This window comes from Pelodiscus sinensis, chromosome 6, assembly GCF_052426305.1.
Source record: "Pelodiscus sinensis isolate ZL-2025 chromosome 6, ASM5242630v1, whole genome shotgun sequence".
In the NCBI taxonomy this organism is placed as follows: domain Eukaryota; kingdom Metazoa; phylum Chordata; order Testudines; family Trionychidae; genus Pelodiscus; species Pelodiscus sinensis.
Window position 1 is genome coordinate 82666118 of NC_143057.1, and position 26712 is coordinate 82692829.

Sequence of the window (26712 nt, forward strand, 5' to 3'; positions counted from 1 at the left end):
CACCAAGCCAGTAGAGAGATGAAGGTGCACTCTTAAAGGAGAAGGAACAAGGAAGCGCTAGCAGAATGGAGTAGGGCACAGTGGGCTACTATGATTTAATACTTTGGCTAGGCTGTGTGCATAAAACTTATGTAATGGTCATTTAAAAATACAAATTCAAAGTTTGAGTAATTTTATTTACAAACATGCAAAATAAACATAACCTACAAATGAGCCTTCCCTCTCTCATCTGCTTTATGTTCAAGGTTCTTATCCTACTCATAAGATAGGATATTGAATGTGTAACATTTTCTACATGTCATTACCCCCCCCCAAGTCAACTACATACGTCACTGCCAATTCGTATCTTGGTTAGGTTTTTTGTACTTCAGTTCTGTACTATAATTTACATTGAGAATTTTAAAATGCAAGATACATTCAACAATGCAGAAAGATCAGCAAGTCTCACTTATTTCTAAAGGTACAGTACTTTTAAAATCCCTTAAACATTAGCTTTAAACAATTTAAGTGGGGCAGGTGGCACTTTATTGCTGCAGTGCTTTTAAAATATATATCTTGCTGGTTGAAGTCTGGTGTTAACACTAATTCAGTCAGGGAAGTCCCTATTAAAATGTAAGGAGTCTTAGATATCAGGCTCAGGTAATCTTCGTGATTTTTTTAAAAATCAGATCTTCATTATCAACCAGTGCACAGTGACATCTCTCCCAGAGAGGGATATTTGTACCTAGCTTTGAAAGAAAAATAATTGTTGTATAGATATGCACAATTTTTTTAAACAAGACTATCAACCTGCAAGTCACTAAAATTGTACTTACAGACAAGTTGTCAGAGAAACAAATAAATAGGAATATATGGCAGAATAAGTTTTTGTAGTGTACTTAAGTGAATAATAGTTCAGAGATCCCTATGCAGAAGTTATTTGAAACCAAAGTGAAAACACTCACTAAGGCTATGTCTAGACTCGCGGCTTCTTGAGCAAGCACAGCCATTCTTGCGCAAGAATCTGCAGAGTGTCCACTCTGCCCACTGGCTCTTGCACAAGACGACTTACAAAACAGCGTGGTAAGAGAGGGCTTCTTGCGCAAGGGCTACACTCTTTTCTAACAGGTGTAAAGCCTTTTGTACAGGCTAAAATGGCCATCAGAGCTTTCTTGTGCAAGAGAGTGTCCACACTGACATAGATGCTCTTGCGCAAAAGCACATCTTGCACATGGCAGTGTGGACATTTTCTTGCGCAGGACTTCTTGCACAAGAACCCTTGTGCAAGGTGTTCTTGCGCAAGAAGCTGCCACTGTAGACATAGCCTAAGAGAAGAGAATAAAAAACCCTCAACAGTACAGAAAATCTAAAGAACTGAGCTAGATGTTAGTCCTGTTTTGAAATCCAAACTCAAGAATGCTCTCTACTACTCTACATGTATAAGCAAGCAGCTGTTTCTAAAAATGCATGAAGTGAAACAAGTCAGTTTTGATCACAAACTTCATTAATAGGTCTTGTTTCCAGGACTGATTAAGTTAGCTATCTAGTTCACATTAAGACAGCACATATAACATAGTGGAAGTCAACAACATAGCATACATTTCTCATAAAAGCAAATTAATTTTTAGTTAGACCAGTCACATTGATTTATCACAAATCCTTACTGGAAAATACAGTAAAAGCCTATTTCAGCTCTCAAACACTCTGCCTGGTGGCAAGTCACTTGCTATGTTTCAACAGTGGCAGCGATTTTCTTCATTGATGGTGAAGATGATGAGAAGTCTTGGCATCTAAAATTGCCCTTTTTGTTTAAAAGGGACTCTCCCCAGGAACCTAGGATATACGCTGCAATTCCACACTAGGTTTCTCAGTTTGGGCACTGACTATCTACTGACTGCATAATTAAACATTTTAGATAAATATAATACTTACAATTGCTCAAGGTAGTAAATGATATTTATTTAGGGTGGGGACATCTCTCCAAGGCAGCTTCCATTCGGCTCTGTTTTAAACCCTATGGGACACGGATAGAGCAAGAGTTTGTTGTTCAAGTTTAAAGCTTCATTTATTTTATTTTGTCTTTGCTCAGTATGGTAAAATATTTTGGACCAAATATTCTCGTCTCTAAGTAGATTTTATATGGATAACAGACTGAAGACAAACAGCCAACATATTATACTGCAATTAGGAACTAAAACTTAATTACAGGGCATCCCTGCTATAAGTTGCCCCAGTACACATTCGTTCCACATTACAGTTGTTGATGCTTGTAGGAACTGATGTGTTATAAGTCTTCCTATTCCTCACTCTTAAGTTGCGCAGTAACAAAAAAAACCACACCACCACCTCCACACCACACAAAAAACACCCTGCACACAAATGGAAGTCCCAGGAAATTTTTTCCTCGTTTAAACTGTTTCACTAAGTCCAAGTTTTTTTGAACGTATTTTAGACTTCTAGCAAGGATGGCCTGTATTTGCTTTTGTCTTGATATGTATCCCTACAGAACAGCTTGAGAAATTTTTGCTATTTAACTGAAGGTAAATTCTGTTTAATTTTCAGTCCACATTTAAATGTTATATCAAAAAACAAATGTGATTATCAAGGTCTGAAAAGTTAACTTTTCCAAATTCTTTTCTTCCTTTACAGTTATGCAAAAATACAGGTTCTCTCATCAGTGTGGAGCTTCTGCATGAGTTATCCATGTACCACAATGCCCAACTTTCCACCAGTCAGCAATGAAGTATGTTGATGGGGGAAGGCAGGTTAAGAACAGAGTTGCTCTACCTTACTCCTCACCAATATCAAGCAGTTCTTCTTCTTTTCTAATCTTTATCAAACCAAAGAATATTTAACAAGTCCAAATTTACTTGAACCATACAATCTGTTCTTCAGTTATGACAAACTGCATACGGGAATATTCCACTAAACTGGAAAGTTGAAACTGTTTCTCAAATTATTTTTCAGTATATTTAAATGTACAAATATAAACATAGCGTATACATTATTCAAGTGGACTGATTTGCTTCTGTTTGCAGAAAAACTGGTACACTTCAGCCTTTAAAGCTAGGTTCTTGTAAAGTAAAAGCTCGGGGGGGGGGGAGGGGGGGAAAATCACTGACTTAAGCAACACCACAACTCAAAACTATATTACATATGCAACATTTCAACAAGTCACTTGTCACCTACCAGATAGTAGCCAGTGTGATAGCCACTCATATACCAAGCTATTAACATACTTCCCAAAGCATCCTCATCTTCAGGAGAGTCTGGACCCATGGGTGGTGGTGGAGGAGGAATCAGCTAGGAGATTGAAAAAAAAAAACCCACACTCTGAACTGGCTTTATTTAATTTATGTTATTTATCTGACAGGTGCAGAAATCAACGACAACAACCAACTCTGAAGTTATTAACAAATGAAACACATTCTTGCACACACTTCACAATAAGGTAACTAAAAATAAGGTTTAAACACCTTATTTACAAAGGCACATGTACCACTGCTCTGTATTCAGCTCCTATGATCAGTATATCCTTTCAAAATTTGACACAGATAGGGCTTTCCTATATACAAAACTCTGACTATATTGATGATATGAAAGCACTACAAATCCACTAATGTAAATGCAGTTATATTAGTTATTGTTCCAATAAGGGAAGGGAAATAAGAGGTCAGTATAAAGGGAACTTAATATCTGTTGAAAATAATAATATTTGGAATAATAATGGGAAAACACTAAACAAACCATAAATTCCTTTATTAAATACATGGGCCAAATATATTTAATGGAGCTGTTCTAAAATGGAGCTGTTCTCCCCAGCAATTTTACATTACAGCAGGACAAATGTTACCTAAAAAGCCTAACTAATAAGCAATTTGGTTGATTTTATTACATAAGAACAACCAAACGTTTTAAGTATTAGATCAAGATACCTCCAAATGGATTAACTCCAAGGAGTGCTCAGAACCTTATTTGTTGGTCATTTACAAGGTCAGGCAGGTTTTAGCAATGAATTCTTAAATGAGTTTACTTATTTTTATACCCTTTTAACAAACAAGTGATGTCACTGCCAATTCCAAACATCAGATAAAGATCAATTTGAGATTAATTTACCCTTATTTCTGGTCTTAATTCAAATAAGATTTATCATCTTTCCTTCCAAAAGGTTTTTGGCCTCTTCTCCTTGCTGTCTAACAGACTTCCCACTTCATCAGGGTTCACATGGGCTTAAACATTGGTGTACGGATTGAGAAGGCCTATGTTGGCACATTTTAAGACAGATTCTCTTTGTTTGATTTAAAACTATCGGCAGTCATCCCTCTGCAGTCAGGGGCCTTCTTTTTAGAAACTTCATTAGTTATTCATTGAACCAGACAGACTCATACTGGGAGTGTTAGCAGCAACTTTGTGAACAGGATTTGGTAATGGAGCATGGATGACATCTAACTGTAACTGAGCTTCCATACCATCTGGGAGAAATAGTTTTAGTGTGGAGACCATACAGTCCATGGATAACTTTGTGTGTTCTCTGTCACATCTACACCAGACTGGATAATGTCACCAGACAGAATTTCACATGGTGGGCTTTCCTCAGATCATTTACTCAATCTCTGACTGTTTATGCAGGTACCATTACTCTTAGCGTCTTGAAGATAGAACTTAACTGTCTTGTGGGTAGGCCAGACAAGGGCATGGTTCCTGGACAGCACCTAACAGTTAAAGGTGCTTGGTATTATTTTGAGCTGGCTAGCAGCGAGCCATGGAATGGCCAATTTTGACATGTAGACATGCTCCTGAAACTGATGAAAGTTTGGGCAGCATCTGAAGATGGCCAAGGCTGAAGTCATTAAGGAAAGATTGGGGATGCCAGGTCAAGCAGCAATGAACAGAAACTCTCCCTAATCCAGACTGCCTTCCACAATTTTTAACCCAAATTTCCCCAGCAATTTTACCTTACAGCAGGACAAATGTTACCTGTACATGAGAGGCCTAACAACTCGTTGCACTGTGTAAACTGACCCTGGCAATAATCCAAGGAAAAAAATCCATAACATCCTTTAACAGGATCAGCAGCACCTCAGAAAAAAAAAAACCTAGAAGGTGCAACTTTCAATCCACGCTCATCAGGGAAAACAGGAACAAACACCTGATTTTACAGACAGAGAAGCAAGACTCTCTGAACATGGATTTAAAGACATCCCAAAGTAGATGAGTCACACACAAATACTTATATTTGGGATTCAGACTGCCTTCTTTTTTTCCTTCTTCCATAAAAACCACTTACCAAAATTTTGACCAATGAAGCATAAAAGCAAAAGATTAGGGGGCTGGAGCCCAGGAAAAAAGAAGGCTTGGTGTCCAGTTTCACAGCCCAGATGAAGAGTTGGAGTTGTATCAAGTCTTCGCTCCGCAAAAGACAGTAAGATCCATTTGACAGTCCACATTCATCATCTTCACACATCAAGATAATGAAGAGTGGGTGGACCCTGACTAGGGGTAGGAAAGCTAAACACTGTTCTCTTCCCCTAATGGGTAAAAGTGACCTGAGGTTAAGAGTTTCAAGCAGCCACTCAAATAAGGAATTTGAAAAAGGGTGCAGATAGGGTGCTGCAAACTCTTCTCCACTCAGGCAGAAATTAACAGGAAGAGTTTTCCAGGGACAAACTGAAGGCCTCTTCAACTCGGAGAGAAGATGACAGAGTAAGGGTTTGCTGGAGCTCATGGAGGGGTCACCCTTCGGAAGACTGGGGAGTGGATGTCCCAGTCAGACCAGCTGTCTTTGGAGGGCAGAGGGGGTGTCGCTCACAGGGTATGGCTACTGGAAGTCTGAGTGAGCAATCTCCCAGGGGTCTCCAGCCGCCTGGCCAATGGTGGGGGGGAAGGATCTGTTCTGCTCAGGGTCTTTGCAGACTGCTATGCATCGGGATGCTGTCTGTCACGCTCTCCTGAGGAGCAGAGGCTCCATTGGCCCAGCAGAGTCAGCTTGGCTCCAGGAGAAGTCTGTTGGTTGGGCCTGATGCCTCCTGCTTCGTATCGTTCGTAGGCAGCCACCAACAACGAAAACTTTCTTCTGACATTCCCTGCAGCAGCCACCATAGTGATTGGAAATCTACCCAGTGTACCAAGGGCAGCACTCCGGGGGAGGGGAATACTATATTTCTGGCCTTACCACTTATTTTCAAATGCCTTCCTTTTACTTGCTAATCAGGGCTGCTCTGTACACACATTTTCTAAATCAAACTTATGCTAATTTTATATTTATTCTACAACATCAGTATAAGGATTTCAGTTAAAAAAAAAAAAAAAAAAGTCAGACACCTAACTGAAATAGTTACACCAGTACAAAAACTCCATATAAAAACAGATTTTTACTCCATAGATCCTTGTTAATAGATCCATAATAGAAATTTACTTCTTGTGAGCCTGAATACATTCACCAAAAGCTGCAAAGGAATTTATAATTGGAACATTAACTGGAACAGGGCACATACATAGTAGTCAATAGGTATTCATTTCAATTTATAAGCAGGTACATGTGCTTTAAAAAAAGTGAACACAAATATTTGCTCTTAAGTCTATTTTTCACACACCACTTACCGGTGGCCCTGTTGGAAATGGTGGGGGGCAGCTTGATAAGAAGGGTGGTGGTCCACTGAATTTTGATCCGGACTACAGTGAAATAATTGAATATGAAACAAAATTTTGAAATTTCTGCCTTAAATTATGTTGCAACAGATCACAAAATTACTTAAGCAAAGGATAGAAAGTCCCAATGACTTAATTCATCAACAGTATAGGAATATGGTTAACTATAAATGATTTTTGCCAGTATTCTCTGATGTGTGAGCATCAGCAAGCCTAGCAAAAAACAGTGACTGTGTTTATTAAATTACTTTATTCTGATAACTGTGTACCTGCTGAAATTTTCAATGGACACATTAACATGCTGGGGAGGGAGAGAGTGGCTCCATGGGAATCTGTGCATGAGGGGAGCTGGCTTTTAAGCTGCCTTCCTGCCCAGGCTCATCGGTTAACTATTTATTTGTTTACACTGTGACATCCCTAGTTGTAACGACTTGTCTGTTAGAGTTAATGAAACTTGAAAATTTTTAAAAAGTGTTTAAGGACCGCCATCAGCCAGCAACTCAGGAGACTGCTGCAAATCGCAAATGTGAAATATTTAAGTAACATTTATTTTATTAAACTAAATCATAAGTGCTATTAAGTGTGTGTGTGTGATTTAATTCTTACCCTTCCTAATATACTACTGCTGAATCTGCAGGTTGACACAGGTACTAAATATTATGTACTTATTTCCTAAACTAATAAAAAAATCAAGTTATCAAAAAATACACAAAGTATACCCCTCTTAGAAGTTGTAAAATGCTGTACTTGGTTGTAAATTAACATGTTTTAGTAATCAAATTTGCACAATTGATTCAGAAATGTGAAGTGGTATCAGTGGGAAATTTGATTTAAAACAAGTATTTTTTTATGACTCTGAATATTGTGATTTAAACCAATGATTTAGATAAATGTACCCTACTGTGTCTATGCTCATATTTAAAGACAAAATTACAGGCTCTGCTCTTAGTTTATACTGGTTTGCCACTTATGGGATTCTCTTGTAATGGTCCGAAAATAAAGTCAATTATTTTTGTTTCAATTGCTGCATCATATCCCATCTATTTGGGATTGTAAATACATAGGGTGACAACTTAGCCCCAAAGAAGTCAATGAAAAAAAAATCCAACTATCAGTATGTCTGGATTTCATGCCTATGGTTTACTACAGGGATATACATTAAGGTTCAAGGTTTGTCTTGAAAGTTAGGAGATTATATAATCAACTTTTTTTTATATATCTGATAGTATTTTGACTAGTCGATATCCTCCCCCCCTTTGCTGCTTCTGAGATAGAGGCAGCAAAGGGGGAGGGGGAAGAGAGAAATACTTCGAAGGGGCAGCTGCAGATCAGCTGTGCGGCAGCTGCCCCTTTAAAATGTGGCCTGTGCACCTTTCAAAGGGGCAGCCGTTGAGCCTGGGATCAGCTGGAGACTCCCCTAGCAGCATGCACTGTAGCTTGGAGCCTGGGGTCAGAGGAGAACTTAGTGTCCCCTGCTGACCCTGGGTTCCATGGGTTTGAAATGCACAAGAGCCTCCGCTGGGGACTTTTGTGCATTTCAAAGCAGGCACAATGTGTACAGCCTGGAGTCAGCCCAACTTCCCGCTGGCCCCAGCAGAGGCTCTTGTACATTTCAAAGGAGGTATGTGGAAGTGCCTACTGACTAGTCAATGGAAATTCCATCTATTAGTCAATTAACTGCATTTTAACATCCTTACTTGAAAGTTTAACATCATACAAGTGTTGGAATTTAACGTCTACAAGAAGAGTGGGAAATAAGTTATTTTCTCAGGAGTTGGGAAATAAGTCATCTCTGAAGATCCTGCTCTGCTTCAGATCAGTATCACAATTAATGACAGTGTGCTTACCCTTTGCAGACCTGGTGGTGGAGGTGGCAGAAAATGAGCATTCCAATTAGAGGATTTTAAGTTTGTAGAGTTGTATTTGTTTCCAGGTGACTGGGAGGACTTTTCACTTTCATCTGTTGAATAAGGAGTCTCATTTTCATTCTAGAAGGAAAATTTTATTTTTAATTTAAACTCTGGCAGACTTGTTCCCAAGTAATATCTCCCATCTGTTTACTGCAAATGCAATGTGAAATCTTTCACTAGGAATGGCTTATCCACATCCTCATCTTCCATCTTGATTTCTGCATCCTCCTCCACTCTGATTTCTTAACTCTGCCCCTTGCTAATTCAAAATATACCTCCTTGTCTTTCACTTTGAGCCTGTAATCCCTTCTCTTTAAACCTTCACTGTCTCTTCCCTTTCTATCACATAAAGTTCAATCTTCTTGACCTCACATCCAAGGCACTTATAGTTCTGCTCCTCCCCTTATTTGCTCATTCTTTTTTGCACTGCTCCCTTATTACTAGCACTGCCACTAGTTGTCAGCCTTGACAACCCAGTCCTCCAGTTCTCCCACTCTACCCTCTTTTTCTAGTCTTCTATACATATCAGGAACATGGATTTTGATTATCTATACTTTTGAAAGTGACTTTAAACATTTTAATGCCAGGGCTATTTCTTAGCACATACGCACACACAAAATGTGTCTAATCTCACATGAAATCCACACTGAATACTAAGCATCAGCAAAAACAGTAGATTATCTATGTTTTTCTGTAAGAAAGGGTCAAAAGTTTGCAGTATACAGGGGAAAAGACAACTATTTTCAGACCTGCCATGTCTATTACACCATTAGCAAAGTTTCCTGATGTCCAGCAGTGCTGACTGGAAATTGAAACAGATTGGTATGTGCCTGAGAAAGACAGCATCTCCTTTCATTAAAAAATTATTACGTGAATCAGGAGAAGCAGCGTTTTGCAATAATGCTGCATGTGAGAGTTAGAATTGTGTGAAAGTCACAAGACCATATGCCAAGGGTGAGGAACCTTTTTTGGGTCGGAGGGGGAGGGGCCACTGACCCACAGAAAAGTCAGTTAGGGGCCACACACAAGTGAGAAGCAAACACACACACACAAAAAACAAAAAATGCCCCCACACCACAAAGTGGCCCCTGACTGAGAAGGAGAAAGATGCTTCCCACATTCCCCTTGCACACCAGAGCCTTCGGGGGTAAGGGGGAAGCAGACTAGTAGATTTTGTGTGCTCCAGCCCTGCCGTGGGGCAGCAGGGGGGCTTGAGCACCAGCACAGGCTTCCCAATACCTGTGGGATGGGGAAAGCACTGAGCCTCTGGGGCCGTATCCAAGCAAGCCAGGGGCCACATACAGCCCCAGGTTTCCCACCTCTGCCATATATAGTCCTGGTATGGTAATAGTAATAATAGTACCACTTACCTCCTCTAAAATACTTTTCATCAAAAGCTCTCTCAGTACTTTACTTTATCATCCCCATTTTACAGATGGGAAAACTAAGTCCAGGAAAGGAAGTCACTAGACCAAGGTCATCCAGCAAAGCAGTGGCAGAGCTGGGAAATGATGTTATGTTTCCAGAGTCTCAATCTAGCACCCTATCCACGGAGCCACACAACCAAACAAGCAGTGCTTTCCACAGACTCATGACTACTTATATCAAGGATGACTTTTGGTTCACATATGCTATTGTTCCTACAGTTCTACGAAAGGAATATAACAAAAGTTACTAGTTTTTGCTTATTTTCCATAGAATATTGTTTATATTTGCCCTCTCACCTCCCCAGCATTCTGCTCCTCATTTTCTTTTTCAATGGTGTTTGGAAGAAGCAGATCACATAGATTGTGCTCCTCCCTATTTCCATACCCAGTGTAAACAACAACGCAGGTCCCCCTCTTCTGATTGACTGAGGCAATAGTTGCTAGGTATACATTGCCATCCTCAGACCAAACTGCATTACAGGCATCACCAACTCTCCACTGCAACAGAAGTAAGAAATGTTAAGTGGACAGCTGTATCTGACCTCTAAAATGTACTTTCCACCAATGCAACGTCTCATCCTCAAGTGTTTAAAACATCTATATGCTAACATATCCATATATTATGTGTACTAACTTTTGAACTACATACCACAGGATGTGCCTTTTCATCCTACAGATTTTTCTTAGTATCCAATTAATCTGTTTCTCAGCTTGGACCCAGCAAAGCAAGAATTTGTATCTTATTTACAGTCCCATTGAGGTCAATAACTAAAATCTTCCCTTGATGAGCAAATAAACCGTATGCTTTAAAACTATGAATACGTGCAATGCAAAAACATTAGCACTTTTGCAGTTTTTATTGTCACCTGTTTCAAGGGTGCTGCGTTGCTTTTCTTCCTGCTTCTGTTCTTTTTACTATTTTTTCTCTTTGTCCCTGAGCATTGGTCTTTGTCAGAAGGCTCTGAACACTCACCATTCTTTAGAGCATTCTACAAAAGAAGACAAAGATTCAATGAATTGTACCCCAACATTTCAAACTTCTATCCACCTATATCACAATAGCAATCAGAGAGAGCTAACCGGGGGCTGGACATACCAAATTTCTCTTGTCCTCATATTTATTTTGTCTACATTTCATATTACTGCAAAAAGGTTAACTCAATTTAGATAAGTGAAAAGCCAGAATATGATATTTGCACTTGCATGATATTTGCACTTGCATGTCTATGATACTTTTGACACAATATGCTGACCCAGATGGACTTCTCTGCACAATGGGTGCTTCAGCAGCACAGCTATGCTGGTGTATCTGTGGCACTGCCGTTCTGTCCTGAAGACCACTTCCTACAACAAATGGGAAAGTTTTTCCCATTGCTGTGGATTATCAACTTCCTCAAGTGGAGGTAGTTTATCAACAGAGATATTCTTCCCATAGTGCCAGAAATTAGGCTGGTATAGGTATAGTGCCAAAAATGTTTGTTTTTTATAATCTGAGCAATGTAATTATGCTGATCTAAATTTTAAGCATAGTTCAGGCCTGTAACAAAGGGATGGGAAGAAATCTTCCCCCCATTAAAAAAGAAAAAAGCTGCAGGAACAATAATTCCCAGTTTGAAGAGTATCAGCGCCCACCTTCGGAGGCCGTCAAGGATAGTTGTGCCCCTCTCAGTCCAGCAATTCAAAGCTTCGTTGGAACTGCAGAGGCACCTTTGGTCCCGATCCCGCACGAAGCTCCCCGCCCGCGCTGGATCTGGGCCATGCAGAGCAAAGAGAAGCAGCTTTGGGTGGGAGAGGAGGGGTGCGGGAGAGCCCAGTACCTTAAACGAGGCCACCGCTCTGTCGTACGCCTTTATCAGGGCGGTGTCATCCCAGATGTCCGAATCGTCGCTCTGTGGCGCGAGAGGAGACAGGGAGTTTAACCACCACGTGCAACCCGCCCGGCTCAGCCTCCCCCCCCCCACGCCCCGGGGTCACGCGCGCTCGGGCGGGGAGACTGGACGGGGTGAAAACCCGCCCAGGCCGCTAACGGTCCCCGGGCAGCGCTCGCCGCACGGAGCGGGGCCCGGGTGCGGGAGCTGCCAGGCACCAGGCCCGGCCCAGCCACGCGGCCCCTGGCCCTAGCCGCAGGCTGCGGAGGGAACGCCCTGCCCCGAGCACCGCCCCGGGAGAAAAAACTCCTGCCCGCGAGAAGGGCACCTGCCCGCCCCCCTTACCTGCCCGGCGCCGCGTGTAAACAGCACCGCCTCGGCCCCGCCAGGGCCTGCCATAGCGAAACCTGGGCCGGCTGGGGACCGCCACTTGCGTCAGTCAGCGCGCATGCGCGGCCCAGCACCCTGAAGGGCGGAGCTTGATTGGTTCCGGCAGCTGCCTCGGTCCCTTTGTCATTGAACCGCCCCCTTACTAGGGCGGGAGCGGGCTGCCTGCTGCCCCCCTCCCACCGCTTACAGCTGCAGCCGCTCCTCCTACTCCGGTGCCTTCTCCCATAGCAGTGCTGGAGTGGCTAGAGGAGCTGCCATTGCTTTAGCTGACTCCTCCAATGTAAGGCTCGTCTCTCGCTTTCCTCCTCCTCCACTCTGTCTCTAACCCCACATGCCACACGACCGGGGGTTATCTGTCAATTTCCCACTTAAACGTGATTTCTGCATAAGAAACAGGAGCACACACTGACGCAGCAGGCAAGTGCCCTTGCATAGGTTGTTTTTTCTTCTGGCAGAAAAGACTAAATGGATGACAAGGCTTAAAGTGCACGATTTTAAGTAGGGAAAAGAGAGGTAATTCAAGGGAAAATACTGATTGTCCCATAAGCGTCTAAAGAGCAAAACAGACATCTTAGTGCAGGGCTACTCAACTTTGGAAGGCCTGGGAGTCACAATGATGCTCATAGCACATACCGAGGGCCGCAACTTAAGTGTGGTTGCGTATACATGAAACACTGTCTTTCCCACAGAGGGCCATGAATACAAAGAATAAGGCAAGACTATTCAACACACAAGCCCCATTTAAGTCAGTTCTGCTGATATTTTTAACTACTAAAGCATGCATCAACAGAAGACCCTTATATTGACTACATTTTTGTTTTAGCTCCCAGCCGCAGGCCCACAAGTTAAGCCCTGAATAAACACAAACTGCACCATGGGCTACAAACGGAACGCAGGTCCCATGTTGAGTAGCTCTATCTTAGTGCAAGAATCCAAAACCAAAGCTCAAGAGGCTAGGGCTGTTAAGTGTGTAATTTGTTAATTGTGTAGTTGACAAAATTTGTCAACTACATGATGGGTCAATAAGGGGTAGCATTACTTCCACTCTATCCCAGTTCTTGCTGGGTCCCATGTCCACCCCTGCTGCGGCTCTGCACTACAAGCATTTGTAATACAGAGCTGAAGCAAGGGTTGATGCTGGGTCCCAGCCTGAGCCAGTGTTCCTGGCTGCGAGCCAGTGTTCCTGGCTGCACGCCAGTTCTTAACTGCTCACACCAGCAGGGGATGATACCAGGTTCCAGACCAAGGCATTACTGAACCACACAATTTACTTGGGGAGGGGATAAGAAAGTGTTGCATGTAGTTGATAACATTAACTGCAAGCATCCTTACAAGAAACCAAGGCCCAGTTCAGTTCAGAAAATATTTGTTGTGTAAGAAAATCTTGTGTTATATTTACAAGGCAATGAGTGTACCTCAACCCAGGGAAAAATTCAACTGGTATGCCTGTGGTAGGTATTGTCGTACTTTGGTGGTCCGTAGTAGCAGCAGTTCAATGTTGTCTGGTCAGGGTTATCAGGGTCATCCCTGCATGCTCCTGCCAGGACCTCTACTCCCTTGGTGACAATAATCTTTCGGCTGCATGCGTAACACTCAGTGCTCCCTTTATTGAGAGTGTTAGACCCCGTGCACTTCGGTCAACACAGGAGATCTGAGAGCCCCCGGAAACGACAGATGCAAGTAAGGTTTGAAATCAATCAAGCAGGTTTATTGTCAAATGCCAAGGTCTAACAGTTGGTAGCAGAGATCCTACAATGCTACACCACTGCACCTTTGGCCTGCAGTTACAAGGTACCAACCCCAAGCAGGCCTATTGGCAGATAACAAATATTAACAGTGGTTAGTCAGAGTTAAGCCACTGTGCATTCTGTAAGTCTTAGGCAATGACACTTGCCGTTCAGGTGGCTAGCGTGCCCCCTCCCCAGCTCAGCCAGTGTGCTTCATTTGTGGTCTTTTTATAGGCATGTACAAACAACTTATATCATTTATTTACATACCAGGTTACCACCCTCTGTTGCCTAGTTACCACCCCTCACCTTACATAAGGGGGGCTTATTTACTAGCCTGCATGCTGTCAATCTTGACCTGGTCCTGAACCTAGGTCAGTATGTGCATTAGTTTTTGGGGAGTCTTTGTATGAAGACAGTTCTTAAGATGTTCTGCTACTGCCATTTGGCTTTGTGAAAGGGTTGTGTTGAGGCCTACCCAGAATATGTCAAATGAGCACCAGTTTAATTGTAAGTGGAAAGGAAAGGCAGCACTCAGATACAGGAGAAAAACAAAATTTGATTGGTTGACCAACAATAACCCTGCTTTTAGGGAAGTAACTCACTCAGACAGCAGTATGCAACAAAGTGCAGATTACCCCAAATGGAGCAGACGAAAGTTTTTTGTAGGGGCAGAATGAGACAAAAATCTAATGTCAGCAATTGTCAGGCAAGTGGAGGAGTACCAAAATACTGAAACAGGGTATATAAGGTGGGCTGAAACAGACCAAGAGCAGACGGGTTGTGAATCCAAAAAGCCAGGTCTGATCAACCAGGGCTCCCTCCCCGGCGCTGAATCTCACTGCTGCACATAAGCGCCGAAAGGGGAACGAATACCGGTCGTAACTTGCAACGAAAAATCCAAAGAAAGGAAAAACAAAGAAAAGAATGCCTCCTGAATCTAAGCAATGCTTTTATCTTTCTTAACGTGAGTATTATATAATTGTTAACTCCATAAATTGTTTAAAGGTAAATCAGGAGGGTATATCTGTAGGAGAACTTGTTTTTTTACTGTACTGTTTTTCTACTTTCTTTGTATATTATATTGTCTTAAAAGAATCAAAAATAGCGAATTGATTTAAATGGAAAATTATAAAGTAAATAGAAAAAATAAAAAACTTTGACCCTAAAAAGAAGTATTCCTCTATCTGTGGTTTCAAATCCTTTAAAGAACCAAACCCAGTTACCAAAAAGCTTAGTCTGTACTTGGTGCCTCTGTGTCCTTCCCTGCTCTACCTACCTTACACAATTATCAATAGGGCCTCTTTCTTGGCTCCTGTGTTACTGAACCAAAGTCTTGCTCACTAGATTCCAGGCCTGTTGCTGTTTCCATGTTTATGCCTCTATTTAGGCCTGCTGCCTGTTACTCACCTTCAATTCACTGGTTATCATATACACCATGAAAGTGTAGCTCATTTCTACACTATGAAAGTGCATTATGCAGTTGTAAAGTGCTGTAACTTAATGCCTGTTTTACTTTTGCAAACATTTTCCAGTACTGAATTTTGCACCTCATGATTGTCCTAACAGGTACTAGACCTACTTAACCCCTATTATGAATATTAATTCTGATCACACTTGCCTTATTAGTACTGCTGTGGGAACTTCCACCCTGCCCAGCAGTTCTGAGCTAGCAAGTTTCATTACACCATTTTTATATCTCAGGAAAAAAACATAGGGAACACTACGTCTCCATATGCATAGCAGCATGTTTATAGCTTTGTTGACACTATAGTTTTTCTTGTATTGCACCCCAGAATCAATATAACAATGGCAGAACAGCTGCAAGTTATCCTATTAACCAGCTGGGAGCATGCAACTCCCACAAAGTATGGGACTTGCAACCTTTGTGCCAGTTGAATATATTTCCACAACTATTACTTTAGTCCTTCCCTCATACAGTATATATACACTGTATATAAAGTGTTCTTAACCCTTTTTATTGTACATACTGTAATGTTTTAGTTTGAAGCATTTTTTACCCTTTTTGCTCAGTTCAGCTGCTGCTGCCACCTTAGAACTCATTTTTTGCCGAAGCTCACTCACTAGACTCTTGCCATTGATGCCGGACTATCAGGAGTGCCGGACTATTGGAGTTTTACTGTACTTACCTTTCTCATTTGCAAAGTACTTGTTCCATCAAAGCAAGAATTAAGCTTAATTCCTCACACCAGTATGATACACATTTCCAGTCCTATGACACATAAGCATAGTAAGGTATGAAGCTCACTGCACTGTATGTTTTACTTCAGCTTCTTCTGCACATGAGACATTTTAATTCAGATCAAGCTCTTTTAAATTAAGCTTAAGCCTGTCTGAATTAATAGCCTTGTGGAAGGCAGACTGAAGAGCAAGCTCGCGTGTAGTTGGTAGCTTTGACTATACACTTAGGAATCAAAAGGAAACTAGAGTTTGTATCATCTAGATCAGGGACATGTACAATGCAGAGGAAACAGTGAAAGTAGCCTGATGATTTTACCTGCCCATTGCATGTATTGGAAAAAATAGCTTTAAGTTCCTCAAAGCACACCTTGCCTAACACACCCTCTCCCAGCTACTCTGCCAGAGTTCATTTGGCACTCAGTTCACTGCCCCAAGTAGTTAACCTCACTGTAAATACATACAAAAATGCCAAATGAGGAGAAAGGATCAATAGTTCAAAGCATGTTTAAAGAGTCTTTTCCCTTCAATTACTTTTCCAAATTAGTCTAAATAATGAAATGTAACAGTTTCATATTAATGAAAGGGCTAGCTGACAGATCTGAGCATCCTCAGCTGAAAGGCAATGATCCATGGAGTTAAGACCATACATCTGTGGTTATGAGGTTGTTGCCCTTCCCACCCAGACAATTTTTAACTAAGTGAGGCTGAAGTAAAAAAGCTTGCAAGTAGATGTACTGTGGGAAAAGTTACAAGATTCATTAAATGAGCTACATCAGCTTAAGAGTCTTTTGAAAGTTAGTTGTTTGAGAAAGCTGCACTTTAAGTTAGTTTTTTAATTCAAGCCTAGCAAGAGGGATAAAGTAGGTACCATTTCAAGTTTACACTTCATGCAACATTTTATTGTAAAAATAATTTAAGATGAGATTTACAGTTTAGACCTTTACAAGTCTGAATGCATTGTACAAAGGTACTGGACTTTTAAATTAGTGTACCACTTTGAATGTCTGTTAACCATATTCATAACTTTCAAGTCTATCTGGTAAAACTATAGGTTTAATTGTTTAGTCACACAAGCCATTCAGTGAAGCCAACATTGTTAGTAAAATATGCAATTAAGCTACTACTAAAACTGGGGTGGGCAAAAGGCCATCAGCCTGCATCTGGCCTATCTAGCTCTTTCATCCAGCCCATGTAGAAGTTCCCAGTCCCGCCCCTTAACATGCTGCCTGAGAGCCCAGGATGTGGTGAACCCTTTCAACTGCTTCTATTTAGAGGGCTCACACTTTCTCCAGGTAACAGCAGCTGCAAGGAAGGTGAGAGCCCTTTAAATAGAAGCAGCTGAAAAGGCTTGTGCATCCCTGGCTCCCAGGCAATGTGCTAGCAGCAAGCCCTTTAAATAGGAGTTGAAAGGGCTCGCAGCTCTCCTACTAACATGATGTCTGGGAGCACAGGGAAGGCACAAGCTCTTTCAACTCCTGCTATTTAAAGGCCCCACCCCTTCCGCCTGAGGCCCTTTGACCACTTGAAAAAAAAAATCTTCAAGTGCTTTCCTCCCTCCCCCCCAAAAAAAATTGCCCATCCCCGACTAAACTATGTTAGTTACCATACTGAAGAACACTTGCAATTTAAAAACAGGTATTTCAGGTAACTTAAGTCATGATTTAGCTTGATAGCCAAAGTTCTAAATAAGTGCAAATTGAACAAGTCTGCATGTACAAGATAAACATTAACCATTTAATGGTAGGCTACTTTTACAAATAAGTCTGATCTTTTACGCCCTATAACTGTGTGTACTGGAACATTGTCATTTATGTAGCCAGTTTATTTTGCTTCTGCCTGCAGAGACTTCTTCTCGTTAGCTGCTTTCTGCTTTTGCTGCATGATTTCAGAGTCTCTGTAAAAAAAAAAAAAAAAAAAAAAAAAAAAAAAAGACAGATGGAGTTAGAATACTGCAAGCTATAGAAAGTATTCCTTCACCATTATTAGGCTTCATCTTACTGTCTACTGGTTATTGTATTGCTTAAAACAAAAATGGAACAAAAATTAAATGGATCGGCATACAGTTCTAACAATATGGCTTTTCTGTAGCCACGTTTGAAGGCCTTTGCTAGGCCTGAACCAAAGCCACCTTCTTCAGTCAGAGCAGCAGCCATTAAATGGAAGGCCTGGAATCACTCACATTCCATCTATTTTGTATTAAAAAGTTTCACACCAGGCTGTAAGGAGGGGATTTTGCCCTGATAGCTCCCTGTTACCAAATGGGGGAAACAGATCTCAAGATGGGTAAAGAAAACTTAAGTAACCCCATTCTGCCTGGCAAGAAACTGCTTAGCAATAGACAATGTTGTGGAATCCTCATTCTATGATCATTGTCATTACAATTTCCTATTGTTTGTCTGTGTGATCTGTCTGGTTTGTAACTGTTGTATAATTAATTTTGCTAGGTGTAAATCAATTAAGGTGGTGGGGTATGATTGGTTAGATAATTATTGGTCAGTAAAGTTTTACTAAAATGATTGGTTAAGTTACAGCTATGCAAGACTCAGGTTTCAGTATATGAACTGGGGTCCAAGAAGGAGATAAGATCCCAAGTAACAGAAGCAGAAATAAGGAAGCAAAAGGCTGGAAGACGACCAAAGGGAGACAAGGAACTCCCAAGAAGAACTCACCTCCAAGACCCAGCCTAAGGTAAGAGCAGCCAGGACTCTCCTGCACAACCCAGACGTGCAGCAGCTAAGATCCAGAGAGACTGACCCTGCTTGGCCAACAGGGGGGAAGTCTTCCTATCTATCAGGAAGAGTGATAATGACACACTGGCTACGTCTACACTGGCCCCTTTTCCGTAAGGGGCATGTAAATTTCACCTATCGTCGTAGGGAAATCCGCGGGGGATTTAAATATCCCCCGCGGCATTTAAATAAACATGGCCGCCGCTTTTTTCCGGCTTTTAAAAAAGCCGGAAAAGAGCGTCTAGACTGGCCCCGATCCTCCGGAAAAAGCGCCCTTTTCCGGAGGGTCTTATTCTTACTTTGAAGTAAGAATAAGACCCTCCGGAAAAGGGCGCTTTTTCCGGAGGATCGGGGCCAGTCTAGACGCTCTTTTCCGGCTTTTTTAAAAGCCGGAAAAAAGCGGCGGCCATGTTTATTTAAATGCCGTGGGGGATATTTAAATCCCCCGCGGATTTCCCTACGACGACTGCTGAAATTTACATGCCCCTTACGGAAGAGGGGCCAGTGTAGACGTAGCCTGTGTGCTTAGCACGTGTATTCTGCTTGTTTGGGAATTGTCAATAAATAGAGGATAAGGAGATCACTGAGGCTCTTTCAGCGGCTGCAAAACCCACAGGAAGTTGTGCCCTGAGCCCTAGGAATTGGATAAGGGTGGGTGTGTAAATTAACAGGGTTCCACCTTGAGCCCTAGGAACTGAGTAAAGGTGTGTCCCTACAGTGTGGAAGGGTTAGAGAAATTTGTGTGGGTCACACAGTGGACCAATATCTAAGCTTAAATACTCATCAGGACAATAGACTGATGGCTCTGCAGAGCATTAGCCCACATACCAAGTCTATTTGCCTGCGTTTTATACACCTCTCTCTATGGAGAGATTTCCAGAGTAACACTGAAGTTCTAGTACGATACTGCTACAGCAGAAGGTACATACTATACATGAAATCAAGGACCAACATTTAAACCCTACCTGAAGTACTTATAATTTTGAGTTTGCCAATAATTGGCAGAAAACTGATCATCAAGACCAGGCACTGTCAATAGTTTTTCCATAGAGGTCACTCCCAAGATTCTGGAGAGTGGTTGCAGGCTGTACTCTTCCAGGATATTAATGGAGGGGGATATTAGTGGGGTCTGGAATGGAGGTTGGGTGCAAAAGGAAGGTTGGGTAAACAACTGGTATGCAGGAGGGAGACTGGGGTGTGGAAGGGAGTTTGGCAAAGGAGGCAGTTGTGATCTAGGGCAGGGGACTGGAATGCAGGATTTTGGTATGTGACCTAGCTAGGAGGGCCTTTTGGGGCAGGAGATGGGGGGATAGAAGGTTTGGTTATGGGGGGGAGGAGAGCAGAGAGTTGGGGAAGGGAGAGGCTGGGGTGCCAGAGGCAGGCTATGGCTGAAGGTGGCTTGCTGCTCCACTCCAGGAATGAGGGGGAGAAGGTTTCCCACACTACCCTGCTCCCAGCAAAAGTTCTTGGTTCCTATTGTCGGGAAACAGATTGGCCAATGGCGCTAAGATTTTGCTGGGGGAGGGGAGGGGCCAGAAATAGCATGAGAAGTCTCCTTCCCTTCTCAGCCATGCAGAGCTGAGAACAGCTGGCTTTCTAAAACATGAACTGATCTAAGCGTTCTAGCAAAGGGATATGGTGGCTTGGCAGGCCACATCTGGCCCACTGGCAGCCTATTGCCCACCCTGATCAAGACCATTTAGTATGGATCTCAAAACACAATCCACATTTTATAGTCAGTTCATGTAATTGATTAAATAATCAAGCCCCAACAAATGATTTAAGGTCATAAACCCTGAATCTTGTTCTCAGTAAAATCAAGAACAAATGCTTATCTGGTTGTAACAAAAGGAAAGCATTTCTCATCTTGTTACCCTTTAAATCAAGAGGCTGTGCCTCTAATTGGACAGGATGAGCCTAATTTTACTCTGAAGATAGCGATTTGCTGGACCAGTTTCAATTTGAAGCAGCTGGTATTTAATATTGCCTGGATCTTACTTTAGTACCAATTGTATTTACTGTGATGGTTCCCAAGAGATACTCAGGGGTGGGAGGCACCTCATCACTATCCACTGTTAGCATAAAGTAATCTTGTCTTTGCCTGACATGGATCACCTCCTGAAGTCAACAGCCTCTGGCAGCAACAGGCACACACAAATGCCTGAATACCTGGGAGTGTTTCCTGTAGCATCCATCCTCTGAATGTTACAAGATTACTAGTCTCCAAGTAACACTGCACACCAGCTCATAAGATTTGATTTAGAATCACCACTTTGCTTAACACTAAGACTAACTTTGTTTCCAATACAGGCAGTCCCTGAGTTACACGGATCTGACTTGTTGGATCCGCAGTTACAAACGGGGCTTCTCTCGCCCCGGAGGACTGGAGTAGCAGGACACCTAGATGCGCCGTTATCCCGCCGCCCGTGTCCTACGGGGTGAGAAAAGCTGCTCCGCATCTTCCTGGTCTTCTTGGGGGGGGGGGGGGGGGCGCCCAGCAGACCAGGGAGAGGCGGAGGACCGGGGCGGCGGGACCGTGGCACGTCTCGGTCCCGCTGCCTGCGACTCCCTGGTCTGCTGGGGGGGGGGGGTGGCGCAGCTAGTGTCCCCCCCCCCCCCCCAGCAGACCAGGCTTTTCTCGGGACCCCTGTGGTAGAGCAGCTGGGGCGCTGCCAGTTGGTCCCACAGCGCTGCTTTTGGTGCTACTGGACCAACCCGGCAGCACCCCAGTTGCTCTGCCCCAGGCGTCCTGATTCAGCCACTGCTGAAACTGTCCAGCGGCTGACTACAGGAAACCCGGGGCAGAGCAACTCTGCCTCGGGCTTCCTGTAGTCAGCCGCTGGTGAGTTTCAGCAGCGGTTGAATCTGGACACCAGTTCCGACTTCCATACAGATTCAACTTATGAACAAATCTACAGTCCCTATCTTGTACGTAACCCGGGGACTGCCTGTACTCAGTCACTTTACTATAGTATCAGATATAGCTAGAGAAATTAATGAACAAAACTACATGCTTTCCAAAGAGTAAGGAAGTTAGTAGCCTTTAAAGGCTACTTTTTTCAACCAAACCCACTGGATACCCCTTTTAAATGAAGTGAAGGCTCTCTTTCTCAATGAAGGGTCCCTACTTGAGTATCCCTTCTGTCCCCTCAAATATACTCAAGCAAACCTTTGATATGCACCTCAAAGAGGTTGTCTTCCCTGTTATGCATTTCTCTTCCTGTTTCTTCCCCCCTTACAATCCTTCACTTGTTTTCAGTTCAGAGGAATGCTAGGGGACTCAATTCATACATGAACACATCTCATTCACAGTATCTCATGTCCACTAGATAAAACTGCTCTTCAGGCTGATATGGCTAATTGCTTGGTTAGCAGGAACAGCTGTTTGCAAACATTTTGGTGGTGCCCAGACTGAATGGGAGAGAAGTGAGGCCTCTGGACCAACTCCCCAAATCCCACCCCATGACTCACCTGAAGGCTTTGAAAGGGAGTTTGGGTGGGGTAGTGGTGTGGACTCTGGTGGGTTGATACAACAAGAGTGCAGGCTCTGGCAGAGAATGGGTGCACCACATTTAATGGGACACCCCTTCTGGCAGTTCAGGGGTGGGGGAGAGCCTTCTCACACACATGCAGGCAGCAGTCCTGATGGAACCTAGCACCAAGCCACGAACATCCCTGGTGCTGGAGAACCACACGGCCCATATAACTCGCCATCTGTTTTTAGGCAAGTACTCAAAGTCTGGTCTCATCATGTGTGCCAATTTATTTTCCAGGAATTACACTCAGTCTCAAATCAAAAAAGGAAGAAAGAATATTCAGACTGTGCAACTGAACTTCCATTTTGGCACCTCAAGTGAGTGGCTGGGGAGTTATTGCCACTTTCCATTTTAGGAAGGAGTCAAAACCAAGGATTGCAGTAGAATCCAGAAGCATTTGAGGCCTGCTCATCAACCCACGATGGATTTAAACTCTAAATACTGGAGGGGAAACCAAGTCTGAGCAAATTAAAAATATTTGCAGAAGTTCAAAATAGGCAATTTACATATTGCTTATTTTTGTAACAAAAGCTTAAAGAATCACTCATCCTTCTGATCGGTTCCCTGTGTACTAGAGCTTACCTCTGTTTTCTCTGAGAAGCAGACAAACTATCCTCTTTCCTTTTCCCCTTGAGGGTCTCCTGGTTTTTCTTCAAATTTTTCTGGCGGGCAAGTTCACGCTGATTCCCACCTACACAATATCCAAGTTTATATATGTGTTGCAATTGCCATTCCTTACCTCCACTCTAAGATTGTATACTGACAGAGTAACATAGTACTTCAAGACAAAACTCAGTAAAAATCATTATTAAAACCACTCTTCGAGGTTTCTCTCTCCAAGTTTAGATTCACAAGACAAATTCTGCAAAGCAAAACAGCAACACTTCTATGAAGCAAGGAAGTGCTAGAGCTTCCCAAATTTAACAAAGAGAATTTATATTTTCCCCTGTAGAAACACCCAAGGCTATGTCTAGACTGCCATGGTTTTCCAGAAATGCTTTTAACGGAAAAGTTTTCCATTAAAAGCATTTTTGGAAAAGAGCGTCTAGATTGGCATGGACGCTTTTCTGCAAAAAGTGCTTTTTGTGGAAAAGCATCCATGCCAATCTAGACGCTTTTCCGCAAAAAAACCCCGATCGCCATTTTCGCAATTGGGGCTTTTTTGCGGAAAACAAATGAGCTGTCTACACTGGCCCTTTCGTGCAAAAGTTTTGCGCAAAAGGACTTTTGCCTGAACAGGAGCAGCATAGTATTCCGCAAGAAGCACTGATTTTCCAGTAGGAAGTCAGTGCTTTTGCAGAAATTCAAGCTGCCAGTGTAGACAGCTGGCAAGTTTTTCTGGAAAAGTGGCTGATTTTCCGGAAAAACTGGCCAGTCTAGACACAGCCCTAAATGTTTTGTAAAAGTGTTCTTAGGCACTTCAGCTTCAGGCAGACTTGTGGCATGGAAGAGTTCTGCAATATATAAAGCAGTTCACGCTAAGTTAGAAGTAAGTTTGGAAAGTTTAGATTTTTCTCTCTCAATAAGTGTTGATTTCACTATGAAGGGACAAAAGTATGAAAATAATCCAAGTTTAGTTTAGTCCAATTATTAAAGTTTTACACATACCAGGCCAAACCTGTAAGTTCGTTACACACTGAACATTAGGGGTATATCTACATAGTAGTGTTATTTCAGAACTGATGTTATGCCACAAGACCAGTCCTCACCCACACTACAAGCAGTTGTTTCGACATAATATTGAGCTGGAGGAATTCTTACTCTGACTCCTGTAGCCTTCATTTTACAAGGAGCAAGAGAAGTTGGAGAAAGACTGCTCTCAGACTTCCTGCTATGTAGACAGCACCAAAAGCTGAAAGCTACTTCAACTTTAGTAGCTCAAGTGGTTTAGCTTATTTTGGCTTCAGTCCTGCTGTACAGATTTGCCCTATGATTGCTCAGTATAGCAGAAAAGTCTCCAGGACCACTGTGCCTTTTCAATGGCTATTTTAGGACAGTCAACAAGCAGTATACTCATGCCCATCTACATTTATAAGTACTTTTGAATTGGAGGAGATGGTACAGTACACATCCTCCATGCCTGTTTCTGGCTTCAAATTGTGCCCACTACACCACATCTCTTCATAAAGAGATTGAGAGCACCATTTAACTGGCCATAAGCCTACACAGCTTCCTTTTAAGGCTGGAGGGCATTTGTGAGAAAGTTTGCTCTTAACCCAGTTCTCTCAGAAGCTTGAATTACTACAGTGAATCCAAGCTACAGGTTTAGAAAGGGAGCTGAATATAACATCTCCCAAATTGAAATTCAAAACAGACAACTTCAAGGACAAGGACATTGTCTCAGTGACCTGATTACCTACATCCTACTTCAAAGGCCTTTTAAGACTACACTTGAAAGAATCCTCTGAACTGTCATTCATGCTTAAATTTGACACTTTACACCTAAGTTTGAATAAAGATGCTAATTACCTTACCCATTACAAAGATAGCTTCCCCAATTATCACCTCTAATATCATTAGCTCACAGACACTTACCTCCCCCTCCCTCATCCCCCTTCTGTTCTGAAATTTGATTTGTCCTTTTCATATGTGTTCTTTTGTAATTGTATCCTTTGGTATATATGGTTGACAATTTTCTTCCACTATTTGATCTGAGGAAGAGGGTCTGGCCCACGAAAGCTCATCACCTAATAAACCATCTTGTTTAAAGTGCTACATAGTCCTGTGTTTTGTTTCAGCTACACCAGACTAACACAAGCTACATTTCTATCAACTTAAATGAAGTCACTGATAATTACTACTATAATGTGTACTCCAGTTTTCCATTAATACAGTCAAATGGCACTCCAACACCTAATTCTGAGCAATATGGCTTCCGGCAACACCTTCTAGTTGTGGCACAATTTATGTTTTCGTTTGCTTTTTCGCCAATTATTTTGCTTAATTAATGAAGACACCATCTGACAGGGATCAATTAAGCAGGGTTGCTACTAGATAGTTAGTAGCCATTTAAGGACATTCCTAGCCTGACAGCCAGCAATTAAACTTGAGTTACTAGCTTGACTGACCAGTGGCTCACACACAGCCCTGCAAAGTCCACCCAGGAGAAAACACTGCTTTGCTCCAAACTGCCCACGCCTGTCAGACTGACTTCAGGGACAGCATGTGAGTGTGGGGACCCCTGTTTTCTGTAAGCTGTGCGCTTCAGAAATGTAAATGCTACCAGGCTGATTGGAGCTAGGCTTGGTTGCTAGTGGCAGTGCACGGTCACATACTTCAGGGCACATAGAAGTTGTTTTGCACATGAAGGAATAAGAATCCACAGGTGGGTGGACGAGATTTGCGGGCCCAGGCTGGGGACCCCCGTCGGGCCAGGCCCCACCTTCACAGCCACTGAGGTCTCCCTCCAGGAACACTCATCTCACAGAAAGGAACAAGCGGAGTCACCAGGGAGCCAGGTCACAGTGCGACAGCCAGCGGGCCCAAGTCCGGCCCGCCGCGTTCACCCGCGCCGGTACCGTGGAGATCAAAGGGAGGCCGCCACCCCGCGGGCCCGGCCGCTCCTGCCGCTGGAGGGTGGACGGGCCCGCTATGGCGCCGAAGAAGCCTGCAGGGCTTAGCGGGGAGAAGAGGCGCCTCGTGACGGGCCCGCCCCAGAGCCGGTGGGCCCCGCTCTCGCCATCCGCGGGGCCGGCAGGCCGATACTTACGGGCCATCTCGAGGCAAGATCCCGGCCACGGCGCACGGAAAAGAACCTCAACCACTTCACCCAGGCACTGCGACTGCCAGAACCTTCTTCCGTCGCCCCCTCAGCACCTTATATAGGGAAACGTCTCTAGGCGTCACAAATATGCAGACGTCACCATACCGCCTCCTCATCCCCAAGCTTTAGCTAGGAGCCACCGAGCGGTGGGAGAGTCGCCAACAATGCGCATGCGCAACCAGCTGCGTGTACAGGCTGCTGCTGCTTTGAGAGGCTAGGCTGGGCTTCAGTGAGTCTGTTGTGCTGCGGTTGTGGACATGCGCATTCAAACGATAATCAGGGTGTGTCGGAGTCTCCTTCTTGTGGTTTCGAACGTTTTCCTCCGAATTCCGGAAGATTTTTTAAATGGTTTTTAAATCTCGGCTTGACAAAGCCCTGGCAGGGATGATTTAGTTGGGATTGGTCCTGCTTTGGACACAGAATTAGACTCATGCATACCTCCCCAGCAACACAGAAACATCCCAGTCCCTGTTCAGATAACAAGGGCAAATGTATTATGAGAACATACAAACTTATCTGTTTACATCATAGTA

At 43.0% G+C, this 26712-nt stretch overlaps 2 protein-coding genes and 1 long non-coding RNA gene across 7 annotated transcripts in view; 1 reads left to right on the forward strand and 2 right to left on the reverse strand.

Annotated features, from left to right (window-relative positions):
- The window catches only part of LOC102458766 (survival motor neuron protein-like), a 50428-nt gene extending 38092 nt beyond the window's left edge, over positions 1 to 12336 (reverse strand). For 2 of the 5 annotated variants that reach the window (XR_012904834.2, XM_075932236.2), the window contains exons 1-8: positions 12178 to 12336; positions 11782 to 11853; positions 10831 to 10953; positions 10262 to 10462; positions 8475 to 8615; positions 6580 to 6651; positions 3169 to 3282; positions 1912 to 1993 (exon numbers count right to left, since the gene is read on the reverse strand). Coding sequence is in view for 4 of the 5 variants with exons in the window: in XM_075932236.2 (XP_075788351.2) it covers positions 1937 to 1993; positions 3169 to 3282; positions 6580 to 6651; positions 8475 to 8615; positions 10262 to 10462; positions 10831 to 10953; positions 11782 to 11853; positions 12178 to 12231 (834 nt within the window). In the remaining variant the exon portion in view is untranslated. Of the gene's footprint in view, positions 1 to 155; positions 729 to 1911; positions 1994 to 3168; positions 3283 to 6579; positions 6652 to 8474; positions 8616 to 10261; positions 10463 to 10830; positions 10954 to 11781; positions 11854 to 12177 lie in introns of those variants that run through there. The other 3 variants (XM_075932235.2, XM_075932233.2, XM_089779335.1) reach the window with 3 other exon arrangements.
- A 2214-nt stretch (positions 12337 to 14550) lies between these two features.
- Positions 14551 to 23002, forward strand: LOC149524176 (uncharacterized). The gene is made up of 3 exons (XR_016349920.1): positions 14551 to 14916; positions 18677 to 18839; positions 22654 to 23002. It is a non-coding gene; the product is annotated as an uncharacterized LOC149524176 (long non-coding RNA).
- Positions 17865 to 26281, reverse strand: SERF1B (small EDRK-rich factor 1B). The gene is made up of 3 exons (XM_006124303.5): positions 26126 to 26281; positions 22999 to 23107; positions 17865 to 18045 (listed from the first exon to the last, which is right to left on the reverse strand). The coding sequence occupies exons 1-3, from the start codon at positions 26130 to 26132 to the stop codon at positions 17973 to 17975; spliced, it is 189 nt and encodes a 62-aa protein (XP_006124365.1). The 5' UTR covers positions 26133 to 26281; the 3' UTR covers positions 17865 to 17972.
- Positions 26282 to 26712: the final 431 nt, after the last annotated feature.